The following is a 12681-nucleotide window of genomic DNA, read 5'->3' on the forward strand; positions in this document are numbered from 1 at the left end:
GAAGAATCAGAATTACTGGGGGTCACATTCGCTCACCATCCTATGAAAGGATAGATTAGCAAATAGGATTGTAAAGCACATTAAGAAAACGGTAACGCACCTGGAGGAACTTTAAAGAAATTCTGAAGACTTAGTCCATTGATGAGCTTTCCAATAAAACTGGTTTGGTATCCGAGCGCTTGCATGTGCATTGGCATTGTGTCCTCATGTAAGCCCTTCTCCAGAAAGACTTCGTAGCCTCCATGAGGTGCGACTACTGTGCTCATGTTATGGTTGCTGTGATGGAGACAAAAAATGGTAAAAAAGCAGACGCAAACGGTCAGAATGGTCTTTCGACTGGCTACTCACTGAGCAAATTGACCAGTAAGAACACTGACACGAGAAGGACAACAGACGGCCACTATAGAGTTGCATGTAAGTGATGGACCTCCTTCGCATCCCAGGACCATTGACTTACTGGACACGAAATGATTATCAAAAGTCGTTCCCTGACGAACCAGATACTCTTGTAGCGTAGGCATATACTTGGACGAGTCAATCAGTTTATCTTGATCGTCAACAATGACAAAGATAATGTTGGGTTTCTTGGCTAATATTGAGGTTTTTGGTGTGTTGGTCAATATCACGAATTGTGCGCTGGTTTACGGAACATCTCCATCGTTGGAATGGTAAAATCGCGTCTCCACCACGACAAAAGCAAACACTACCAAAGCTTACATACCAGTCGAATTCGAAACTAATGTTGACGATGACGAACCCCCGTTCAGTAAGTGTTGGGCAACCATATTCATCCGATCATTCGCCACGTTAGGGTGTTGGGTTCTCATGGATTCTCGTGCGGCACGTTCAAGAGCTTCATCCATCAAATCGAAATTCATTCTCTGTGGGTTGGTCCAATAGGCTTGGTATCCTTCGTAAACATCTTTAGCAGTAGATCCCAGGGATATCAAGGACAGCAGCAGGATGAGATGCATAGTTCCCCTCATGTTGATGTAGCTTATGTGGTTGTTGGGTATGTCCCACGAAAGTGTTCAAAAAAAGGTAGATTCATTTGCCGATTTCGAACACCGACAATAGCGAGACCGTCTACTTGCAAACGTTGATTCATTCAATGGTAAGAAGAGCATATTGCTGTGCATTGAATTCTGAAGCCTGTCACTCGATACTCGAACTTGGAGAGCAAAAAGGCAATTAACATCCCCACGTGATTACATGAAACATGTTGAAAAGTAGCATAAAGTTCTTACATTATCGACGATTTCATATTTATCTCCAGACACTGACCGGTAAAGAATCGCGTAAGTAACTCTCGTCGTCCCGATTCTTCAAAGTTTAAGTTTAATTCCAAATCCGTCAACTTAGACATATCCAGATAGATCCAAAGGAGGCAAGCCCGACTTGTCAACAATACAACTCATCCCAGCCATGAGTCAATATATTCCACAACCTCTACCTCCCAGTATCGTTGCTCAGATCACCACCAACAATCTACCTCTTCAACCATTCGCAATCTCCTCGTCATCTGCCATATTACAGCTAGTAAAGAACCATCCACGACGAGCCTCGGCACTAGCCATAGCTCTCACCGCGGTCTCTACTCTTGCATACACCACCTCCATCTCGAACTCACCATCATCAACAACCAAGAAGATTGAACTACTCGTCAAAGACAGTGAGGAAGAGAAGGGACCACTACGAATAGACAAGAGAATCGTCAAAGTATCCGTAGATAAGAAATTCTGGAAACAGCTATACTACATATGGAAGATATGTGTCCCCACATTGAACCACAAGACTGTTGGGATACTCTCCTTGCACACGATATTTCTCGTGCTGAGGACTTATCTGAGTGTCCTTGTCGCGAGACTGGATGGAAAGCTTGTTCGAGATCTGGTAACGATTACCACGTCGTTGAGGTCCTCTTTTGCCTTTGATCTTGAACGTGTTGTTAAACTCCAACCCCTTTTACTACCAGGTGGCAGGCGACAAGGTCGAGTTCCTGAAGGGATTGGGGTATTGGTTTGCTATCGCCATACCTGCAACATACACAAATAGCATGATTCGATACTTGCAATCAAAGTTTGCCATGAATTTGCGGACCTCATTGACTAGACACGTTCACGACACGTATATGAGCAAGATGACTTATTATAAAGCTGGAAACTTGGATCATCGAATTGATGGAGCTGATCAGTGAGTATTCTCGTTGACATCTTCTAGGTTTTTTTGTTGCTTTTCAAGCATTCCTTCGTGTCGAATCTAAATCCAATTTTCTTGCATAGGCTAATAACAACAGACATCAACCGCTTTTGTGTCGCCGCCGCCAATCTATACAGCAATCTAGGCAAACCAACACTAGATCTTGTAATCTTCAACTACCAACTTGCCAAAAGTATCGGAACATATGGCTTCTTGGGCATCCTAATAAACTACTGGGCCACATCTAGATTCATTCAGAACATTACACCTCCATTCGGTAAACTCGCTGCTGAAGAAGCTAAACTAGAAGGAGATTTCCGATCAGCTCATTCACGACTGATTACCAATTCCGAGGAAATCGCGTTTTACAATGGAGGGCATTTGGAACGATCTATATTGAACAGAACGTATTCGAGACTTATGAGACATGTCAATCGAATCTATTATATCAGGATTGGGTATAATATGTTTGAAGACTTCATCATCAAATATTGCTGGTCTGCTTTTGGGCTGATTATGGCTGCTATTCCTATCGTACGTTTGTGATTTGGGACTTGTGTTGCAAGATGCATTTGTTCAATGACATTGGCTTTTTTGTTTTGTAGTTTTATCCTGAACTTGCAGGCTCACATGAACGAGTAATGGCTGCCAAAGAAAAGGAAGAATCAGAACAAGGTGGTATTATTGAAAAGAGTCAAACAATGGATAAAGCTACGGGACGAAGAACTGAGGGTAAGAAAAAGCTCATTTATTAGACTTCACGTTCTGACACAGTTTTTGTGGTTCCCAAAGGTTTCATCACAAACAAACGACTCATGGTATCATTGGCTGATGCTGGAGGTCGGCTTGTTTATGCTGGAAAGGACTTGTCTGAGTTGGCTGGATATACCTATCGAGTCTATAACATGTTGCGAGTCTTGCATGATTTGCGGGATGACAAGTATGTCCAAGTTGAAAACGCTTCCAGTGTTTACTCTATTGAGGATGTTGAAGGTGTTATTGAGTATCATGATGTTGATGAAGGTAAAGTGTTGTTGCAATTCGAGCTGTTGGCGTACCTCCTCTGGTATTGCTCGTTTTTTGGTTCTTGAGCCTGACACCCTTCTGTTTTATTTAGGCATTAAATTGCACAAGGTACCTATAGTAACGCCATCAGGGGATACAGTGCTCGTAAACGAATTAACCCTTGAAATCCACCCAACTGATCACTTGATGATTACTGGTGCAAACGGAGCGGGCAAATCAGCTATAATAAGAGTGATTGCTGGGCTATGGCCATTGTTTAGAGGGAGATTAGCGCGACCACAACGTGGAGTCAGCAACATCTTTTTCGTACCACAACGACCTTATTTGGTTCAGGGTACAATGAGAGATCAAGTTATATATCCGCATTCCCATGCCCAAATGCTGGCTGATGGGAAGACCGATCAAGATTTGATGGAGATTCTGAAAATGGTGTATTTGGAGTATGTTGTTACGAGGGAAGGGGGCTTCGATGTTGTTAAGGAGTGGAAGGACGTCTTTTCAGGTTCGCCATTCTCCATGTCAACTTCATGCCTTTTTTCCCCTCACTTCTCACACTCGCGTTTCTTTAGGAGGCGAGAAGCAACGTATGCAAATCGCAAGACTATTCTACCACGCACCTAGATTCGCCGTATTAGATGAAGCTACTAGTGCAGTCTCATCAGACGTAGAAGCACTCATGTATACAACCGCAAAAGACTTGGACATTACCATCGTAACCATATCCCATCGCCCAGCACTCTTCAAATACCATCGATATCTGTTAAGATTGGCTGATGGTGCATACACGCTGGAACGTATTGGGACTGGAGAGTCGTTGATTGGAACTGTGGGATCTGAGATCAAGAAGCTGGAAGAGCAATTAAAGGGATTGGACGATGCGAAATGGAGGTTGGAGGAAGTTAACGAGGAGTTGAATTTGAGTAAGAGGGGTGGTGTTGGAAGTAAAGGGGGTGATGGGTTGGAGAATGCTAGACGTACTTTGATTTGAAGGTTGGTTGTTTATTCACTTGTATTATAGGTGCATTATGTAGAATTAGAGGGAAGCAATATTTGTTATTAATTCTTGTCATGCTTACTTTTTGCGTGCGAGAGAATGAAACTTTGCGGTACTTCACATTTGTTTGGAAAACGTTAATTGTTACGTGAGGGCTGTAAAGTTCGTATCGATCGGTGGAATTTATGTATTTCAAGCTGAATCTACGTATAATCCCACCTTCTCAATTCCTCTCTTCTGCTCAGAAAACTTCACATCGCTCATTCTCATCGCTTTCATTGTTCGCTCGGAAATTTAAAACTTCGGTTTTCATTACTTCGCAAACTAAACACGAAGTGATAGCCGACAGGACTCAATCTGATCTTTTAATTATTTGACATACAGGTATATTTTAGGTCTTCACGCCATGCCACGAGGAGACCCAATATACGAACGGTCAGAATCCCGTGAATATCGAGAAACTGCACGCTCAACAGCCATGGCATCCAATAATGAACGATCCAACAAATACGACGACTATGACCGTGACGATGTGGTTCTACCATCTAGCAAACACGGCTCCTACAATGATTCACCACTCCGTTCACCGGCAACCGGTGTCGCTTCATCGATCAAGACATCAATGAAATCTGAACGCACGACGCCTGTATCGTCACCTCGGGACGCACCATTGAACGTTTTGGCTGGATTTGATAAGGGACGAAGAGGATCCCGTGAAGAGCTAGTTCATCATTCACCAACACTTGGTTTGGAGAGACTTGGAAGGAAGAGTAGGGAGGACTTGAGTGGTGACATTGCTGACTTTAAGAAATCTAGTGCTGCTGGTAGTGCTGCAGGACGCCCACGTAGTCGTGGTGATGATATACCAGCTCCCCTACCAACAATGAGTAGTCTGCGACGCACGTCTAACGGTATCAAGGAGGAATCGCCAGTGGAGTCTCGTCATGCTGCTCCCTCTAGGAGACATATATCTGAAGATGATTTACATTCTCCTGGTACTCGTGGACTTGAAGTTGATACACGTAACGCACGACCTATCTTGACTCCTAAATCAGCTGCTACGAATAAGGTGCACCCTGTTACTGCACGTGATGATTCTCGTGGAGATATTGTTAAAGACGACCGTGATGAACGTCGAGAGAGAGATGAGAGACGAGAGAGGGATGAGAAACGTGATAGAGACGAGCGACGTGAACGTGATGTGGATACTAAGCATCATGATAAACATCATGAAAAACATGATGACCGTGACCATGGAGTAACCTCTCCTTCTTCCTCCTCTTCTCACCGTGAACGTGACCACGACCGTGTTTCTGATGACCGTTCCCACCACCGTGTTGTTGAAAAGGAGGACCACCGTGAAAAGGATGTCCACCGTGAACACCATACCGAACCAAGTCGACGCTCCCGTGACGATTTACGAGCAACTAGTGCTAGTAAACCATCATCACCAACCAAATCACGTATCTCTGAAGAAGAATACGAAGTCAAGAAACCAGCTTCGCCTACACGTCATGCTGCTGAGGGGACTCGGGATTTGAATGGAGAGTCTTATGGATGGCTAGTTAGTAAAGAGAATACTAGTAAAGCATCGCAACGAGATACCCACCATTCTTCGTCAAATGCAAGGAGACCGGCTAAAGATGAAGACGCAATTGAAGAGTCTGAGCCTGAGACTCGGCGACCTCCTCTATCGCCATCCAAGAAAGCACCTGCTAAGAGGATGGAAAGTGTTGAAGATCTGGAAAGTGAAAGACCACATTCATCGTCAAAGAAGGCAGTTTCGCCAGTTAAATCCAAGGCTCAAGATCTGAGTGAAGACGAGTACTCGGAACCCAAGAAATTGGCTAAGAAGAAGCCATCGCCATTATCTGATATTAGTACCGCTAGCAAGAGCGTTGATCCTCGATCTCCTTCCTCTGCACGAACACCAAAACCTGTTGGTACCAAGCATCGTTCATTGAATGATGACGACGAGGACGAAGAGGACGATGAAGAAATCGAGACTCCTAAACAAAAGTCAAGCAAGAAATCACCTTCACGACGTACCAACGACGATGACGAAGACGATGACAAACCACAACCAAAACGAGCATCAGTCGCCGCACGAGCGTCCACATCCGTGAAATCAGCAAACAAGAATAGTAATGCGCGTGAAGGTCGGCGTGCTAAGAAGGAAGTTGTCAACACTACACCACAAGAGGATGCATTAAATCAAATTATTGCTCTTGCTGCTAAAATATTCGATGTGCCTGCTGCCGCTATTGGTACGCTTGGTGACGATGGCCGTGTACGATGGACTTATAGTATGGGATTAGATGCCTTCCTTGGTGATGCAAAGAATGGTGTGTATGAGGAGAAACAGGAGACGTCAGTATTAGGCTGGGTACTTGAAGATGAGGAACAGGAAGGGTGCGTTTCAGAAGTTGATGCTACTAGTCAGCCAAGCTTCAAGTCGTATCGCGTTGTTAAGAAGGGTGGTGCTGGGTTTATTGCTGGGGGTGTTATTAAACCGTAAGTTTTGTTGATTGCAAAAACAGATCCGGTCCTTCGGAGTATTGACTCTAAATCTCTTTTGAATAGTGGCTCATCAGCACTCGTAGTATTCGGAGAATCTCGTGATGCATTCGTTGATGAAGAAAAGGGACTTTTGCTCAATCTCGCTCAAGCTGCTTCATACCATGTTGATTCCATGTCTGGAACCAGTGGCAAAGGCTCGAAATCAAATAAAGTGGATACTTTGATCAAGATTTTGATGGCTGATCAAGGGAAGGTGCTTAATGAGGAGAACACGAGTGCTGTACTTGCTGATGTAAGTTGTGCAATCTTGGTATGGCATGGCAAGCTTTTTTTAGCTCACATTTCGGTTTACTTTTGAAGGTTGTCAAGTATGCTCGTGAAGGAATGAATTGCAGTGCTGCTGTCTTGTTGAAGGTCGAAGCTGATGCTGATGGGTACGTGTCTTCGGGAGTTCTTGAAGGCTTATCTTTTTTCGCCTCAATTGTCCTTAACTCTTTTTCACCAACCCAACTTTTAGATCCAGAACAACAGTATTCGCATCATCAGGCCGCACAGCACTCCAAATCGGCGACGAGAAATTCAGCGACCTGTCAACCAAAGTCATTACTGCCTTCGCAGATGGTCCATTGACAATGAACCCACACGACAAGAAGACTCAAAACCAAGTCGACAAGTTCATTGGAAAGGGAAACAGCATGTCTATTTCTGGTCTTGTTATTGGAGATGGCAAGCCGTTAGCTGTTTTGACATGCTTCTTCACCGGCCGTGCTGATGATGATGCTACCAAAGAGGTATAAAGAGAACGAGGCATCTTGTTTTTGGTTACCCTAGCTGAGCCTTCAACACCACAATAGGAACTAAGCCTCATGAAAAACATAACAAATGTCCTATCCCCCCTCCTGATCCGTGTGGAAGCCGCCGAAGCACTCGAAACAACATACAAGGAAACCGAGTACATCAAACTAGCCATACACAAACATGGTGAATTATTTTCACACCATTTAACTCCAACTGTCCTCGTCGTGTATCCTACCCTACCTGCTATCGGTGGTGATGGACAAGACTGTGGTGACGGTGAAGGACCAAGTGCTACTGAATCTGTGCAAGTCTTGGGTGATTTCTGGGCCGCTTGTGACGCGCTTGCCAAGAAGCACAATTTGAAAAAGACGCTGAGGAGTGGGAATACTTTTGGTGAGTTTTTGGTTTCGTGGGCACAAAAACAGGCCATATCAAAAGAAGCAATGGTAAAAATGCTAAATTTGATTCCTTTCTTAGTTGCCATTGCAAATGTACACGGATCTGGTACTGGTCACGATGTAGCTGGTTTCGCGATGGAACTTGTTTCAACGGTTGAAAAGAGCGATAGTGATGTGCGCGTTCACATTGGTGTTCACACCGAGTCCCTTCCAAAGGATAATTTTGATAGTAATTGGGCTTCAGTTGGTAAGCTATCCAATGACAAATTCACTCCTTTTGTGCAATGGGCTTGTTGTTGTCCCAGACTAACTAAAATCATTCTGTATAGTCTCAATAGCCTTCCAACTCGCCAACTCTGTTGAGAACGGTCTCCTAGCTTCTGATTCATTCTACCACTCCAACAAACATCACGTACAATTCAAGCAAGGAGCTACGATTTTCACGAGGGCTCATGGTGTGCTTATGACGCATTCCGTCGCTGGAAGATCTAAGGTTGCTGCACCGCAACCTGAGGTTGCTGGTGGGCCTTCGGTTAAGAAGATTGAGGTCAAGAATGCGAAAGGTGGATGTGTTGTGATGTAAAAAAATGGTTGAGTTTAGCTTTATTATTTGGTACTTTTGGATTATATATATTTCTCTTTAATATTTTCTTATTGCTGGTGTATTTGAGAGCGGTGCTTTGCCAAGCGGCAGCCTTTCATTTCGCCCGCTGATTGCAAAAGACGTCTCGCTTAAGAATTTCACACATCTATTAGATACGATTCTAGAACAAGATTAAAGAACACCAAGAAGGGCCTAGACTTTAGCATGAGCTTGAGACAAGTCCATATCACCAAACTTGGCATCATAAGCAATCCCCTCAGCACCAAAGTTCTCTGCAGTATGGATTTCAAGTTTGGGGCCTTTGAACTAGAATCGTTGAAAATGGTGTGAGCAAAGTGTTGCAAAAACACCCAAAAAACGATTGAAAAATTACCCAAAATCGGACGTAAAAGATCCAAAACACAGCCATGAGAACTACAATGATGCCGACCATGATTGGAGCAAAGTTGAATACGGCAAAGTAGGCAGTCAAGCCGTCTTTGGGATTGGGAAGGAGGACTGTTGGGAGGCACAGGAAAACCGATGCGATTGTTAAGAATAGGAAGGCGATGATTGCGACAGGTAATCCAAAGACCTAATGGTGGGAGGATTAATGACCTACGTTCGCTGAAGAGCTGGAACGGGCAGAAATGCTACGTACTCCCAGAGAAAATGGCCCTTTAGGCATTTTGTTTCCTCGTAGAATACGAAGGAAGATAGGAGATGCGTAAGCCAAATCTAACAGGGCGAGATTGTCAGTTACCCGCTCTGACCAGAGCAACTCTACAAGCTACTCACAAGTTCCGATGGTAGCAAACCCAACTAGAGCACTATATGCGACGGTTGAACCGAACACGGGCAGAGTCAGGATGAATGAGAAGACTGCCGATACGAGCATGGTCCTGAGTGGAACCTTGGCAGCAGTTAGAGAGTGAAGCCAGTTACTGGCAGGTACGGCACCGTCACGAGCGAATGCAAATAGAATTCGGGCTTGAGTTGCGAGACAGCCTACTACCACAGTTAGAGCTTGTAGCATCAATAAGACGGTGAGGAAGTCTGAAAAAGAATAGAGTTAGTCAAGAATCTCCCACCAAATGGCCAGCAATCTTACACGATTTACTTACAAGCCCAATTGGCGCCCATATTATTAACCCACACATCAACAATAATGGATGTAGAGTTTGGAGCAAGATAAACTTCCCACAAGTCTGGAGGCAAGACACTTTGTTGAGCCCAGATTACAAGGTATCCCATTGGTAGACCGACAGCGACGGTGAGCATGATAGCAAAAGGAGCTGATCGACTAGCATTTTGAGTTTCCTCGGCCATGTGGGCCGCTGAATCATATCCGGTATAGAAGAAGCAGGATGCGAGACAGGCGACGCAGACAGCCCAGCTATCTGTTGCAATAGTAGAAATGTGTGAGAAGATTATCAAGGTTTTGCAATGTCGAGACTTTACCAGGTAAGCCTGTAACGTTAATCCATTCGCTGAACATGGCGGTGGGAGTGACTAGGGTTCCACCATTACGAACGAAACCGACTGGAGTGGCAATAACTATGTGATATTGGAAGGAGCGCGTTAGTAGTGCTATTTGTTGTATATTAGGCAAGGTATCGTGAACCAACCAAGAATAAGCCAAGCAATCAGATTTCCCACAATCATAACTTTACTGATCTTGTCAAGCACATTGGCTGGGAATGAACACAGGATGGCAGACAGGATGATTGAGATGAGAGCACCAGCAACAACTGCTTCTTGATATGTGATGAGAGCAGTATCTCCATCGAATGTGCCACTGACGTATAACAACGCGGCGAATAGCTGGCCAAATATGAAGGCCACTGCAGTGGTTATTCCTGATAGACCAATGTAGTTGAAGTAGCCAGTGATCTGTGTTCCGAAGGAGTTGTTGAGATCGATGAATTGAAATGTATTGGGATGCAACGATGGTGTTACTTACGTATGAGGCGAGAGGCGCCCATCTAGGACCAGCTAAATTGGCACTCCAGTAGTATAATCCACCAGAAGTTCTACAATGAATGTTACAAACTAAAAGATTCAAATTTGCACCAAGAATGAAAACGTTACTTACGGGTATGCAGAGACGATTTCAGCCATAGACATCGACACAAAGAAACATAGTACTAAACAAGACATTCATGTCAGTCTCGGCTCATGACATCAACAGATCAAAGGTGTATATGCCTACTTGTGACAATTGGGAAAGAGATCAACAACGCCTTTGAACCGCCCGTGGTGATTGCAACGGCAATAGCAGGAAAGAAAGCAACTGTAGGATTCACAATCGAAGCAGCAATCCCAAAAGAGCTGACAAGTCCCATAGCTATGAATCAAACATCGATTGTTAGAAGTCGTGCTTTTAACGAACGATGCAATCGAGCAGCAATTCCACATCATAATAAGTCGATATCTTCCAGACGACTTGCAGTTTGAAATGCAAGCTCCACATCCAAACACTAAGCAAATGTGTGTAGCACGGGCACACAGACCACCCGGAACAAAGTTCGCGGTGGAGCTTCTAGTTTGCAAGAGGGGGACGCGATAGCCAAAATTCTTTTGAATTACCTCTTCTTAGCTCCTAATACATAGATAAAACGTAAATTTAGTTCACATCTCATGGTCAATGCATGATCTAGTCGTAAAACCCCCCCAAAGCGTTGAAATGTCTCTCGTTCATCACCAACCTGTTTATACCCAAGTTGCTCTAAGCGTGCAGCATCTGTGAGTGACGCGGGTTTGGTATCCATGTTGGCACTATGACTTTGATCAGATCCGATTCTTGTTCGTGTTGAATGGAGAAGAGAAGAATCCGATCTGAAGAACCACTGGCTGGCTTATAAAGATTGTACTCAGTTTGCGGTGTAAGCATTTTTGCTAGACCCTCGGGACCATAAACGTTGCTGGTGTTTCGTTATCTTATCTATGCATCACCAGAACTCACAACTCAGCCTTGGACTTCCGGTTTGGCAAATCAAATCGATGGATTCGGTGGAGCTCTACAAGATGGACCATCTTCTATCGTTGCATGCTATCTTGACGCCACCAAGGTTCTCAACATGAAATTGGAACCAACTGGTCTTTATCCGTGACAAATCCAGTGAAACCTCCATATGCAAATTTCAGTGATGGCTCGGTGGAGAGAATCTCTCTGTCAGCGATGAACGAATGTGCTCTTTGAACCATCTGATCTTCATTCTATGGCTTTCTTGTCTGCTAAGTTCGCTGTATATTCACTCAGGATGTTTTGTCGAGCTTGCCGCAGTTCACACTTGGGAATCTTGCAGAGCATGCGGAGTGACCAAAACTGAGGGAGCTAATGTAATTCACGCAGATTCACTTGATGCTGCTATTCCGATAGTCTCCAGAGTACATGCCTTTGGTTAGCTAGTTCACGATCCAACCACCAAAGCTGAAACACGAACACCGAGTCAACACTTTTCCACGGCTCTTTTCCGGACTTGGAGCATTGTGATGGCATTCTTTCAAGGCATCGATATTCTCTTCAACGTATTCTACTGGTCTCGTCTTGTAATTTCTGCATTTACCTTGGTGATGACAACTGATTTGAAGTATTACGGCAAAAATTACAAGAAAGGCCAGCAATTGTGAATAGAATAGAATGGACATTACATATCCCACAAGCGTGTAGTAAGTCCATAGCAGAGTGTCGTGAACGATGCATCCATCATACAATTGAAAGAACAATTTGTCCCCTCCAAATTCTTGATATGCCTCTTTGACTAGGAGGCGGCCGTTTAATAACGAGGAAAGCTGTTCTAATTTACAATTTCGTGAATATCATTCATAGGGTAAATCAAATTATTGGTCGGAATACATCTAGTTTCAACAACAATGGAGAGAAGCATATCATCAGGAAGGATGTGTAATCAAAGTTAATGCTAGAAAGTATTTTGGAAAATTTGGTTATATTGGTGTCAAGTTGACATAGGATGTTGAAATAAACATGACATGCGAAGAAGTAAAGCAGAGTTGTGACGCCGCCAAAGATTCTGCGCTCTGAGAAGGATCAAATAATCTTTGATAAAAAATGGTCGGGATGTTCCTCAGCTAGCTTGTCCTGTAAAGTCGTGACTCGCAGTAGCAGGAATAGCATAGCAGCAGCAACAACAGCGAAATCG

General features: G+C 44.1%; 3 protein-coding genes across 3 annotated transcripts; 2 read left to right on the forward strand and 1 right to left on the reverse strand.

Annotated features, from left to right (window-relative positions):
* Nucleotides 1-1425: 1425 nt before the first annotated feature.
* Nucleotides 1426-4213, forward strand: SmJEL517_g06070 (uncharacterized protein; the record flags this gene model as incomplete). Its single annotated transcript, XM_031171996.1, has 7 exons — nucleotides 1426-1893; nucleotides 1976-2193; nucleotides 2283-2733; nucleotides 2805-2931; nucleotides 2992-3222; nucleotides 3317-3727; nucleotides 3795-4213. 7 exons carry the CDS (start codon nucleotides 1426-1428, stop codon nucleotides 4211-4213), a joined length of 2325 nt encoding a protein of 774 aa, XP_031022024.1.
* A 412-nt stretch (nucleotides 4214-4625) lies between these two features.
* Nucleotides 4626-8518, forward strand: SmJEL517_g06071 (uncharacterized protein; the record flags this gene model as incomplete). The annotated part of the gene is made up of 7 exons (XM_031171997.1): nucleotides 4626-6733; nucleotides 6803-7031; nucleotides 7100-7173; nucleotides 7257-7530; nucleotides 7594-7930; nucleotides 8015-8182; nucleotides 8265-8518. The coding sequence occupies 7 exons, from the start codon at nucleotides 4626-4628 to the stop codon at nucleotides 8516-8518; spliced, it is 3444 nt and encodes a 1147-aa protein (XP_031022025.1).
* Nucleotides 8519-8731: 213 nt separating this feature from the next.
* SmJEL517_g06072 (uncharacterized protein) lies at nucleotides 8732-11289 on the reverse strand (the record flags this gene model as incomplete). Its single annotated transcript, XM_031171998.1, has 12 exons — nucleotides 8732-8845; nucleotides 8913-9113; nucleotides 9180-9256; nucleotides 9317-9574; nucleotides 9643-9918; nucleotides 9980-10075; nucleotides 10147-10411; nucleotides 10482-10551; nucleotides 10614-10665; nucleotides 10731-10865; nucleotides 11108-11120; nucleotides 11227-11289. 12 exons carry the CDS (start codon nucleotides 11287-11289, stop codon nucleotides 8732-8734), a joined length of 1620 nt encoding a protein of 539 aa, XP_031022026.1.
* Between the last annotated feature and the right edge of the window lie 1392 nt (nucleotides 11290-12681).

This window comes from Synchytrium microbalum, assembly GCF_006535985.1.
Source record: "Synchytrium microbalum strain JEL517 chromosome Unknown SmJEL517_scf0074, whole genome shotgun sequence".
NCBI classification, from domain to species: domain Eukaryota; kingdom Fungi; phylum Chytridiomycota; class Chytridiomycetes; order Synchytriales; family Synchytriaceae; genus Synchytrium; species Synchytrium microbalum.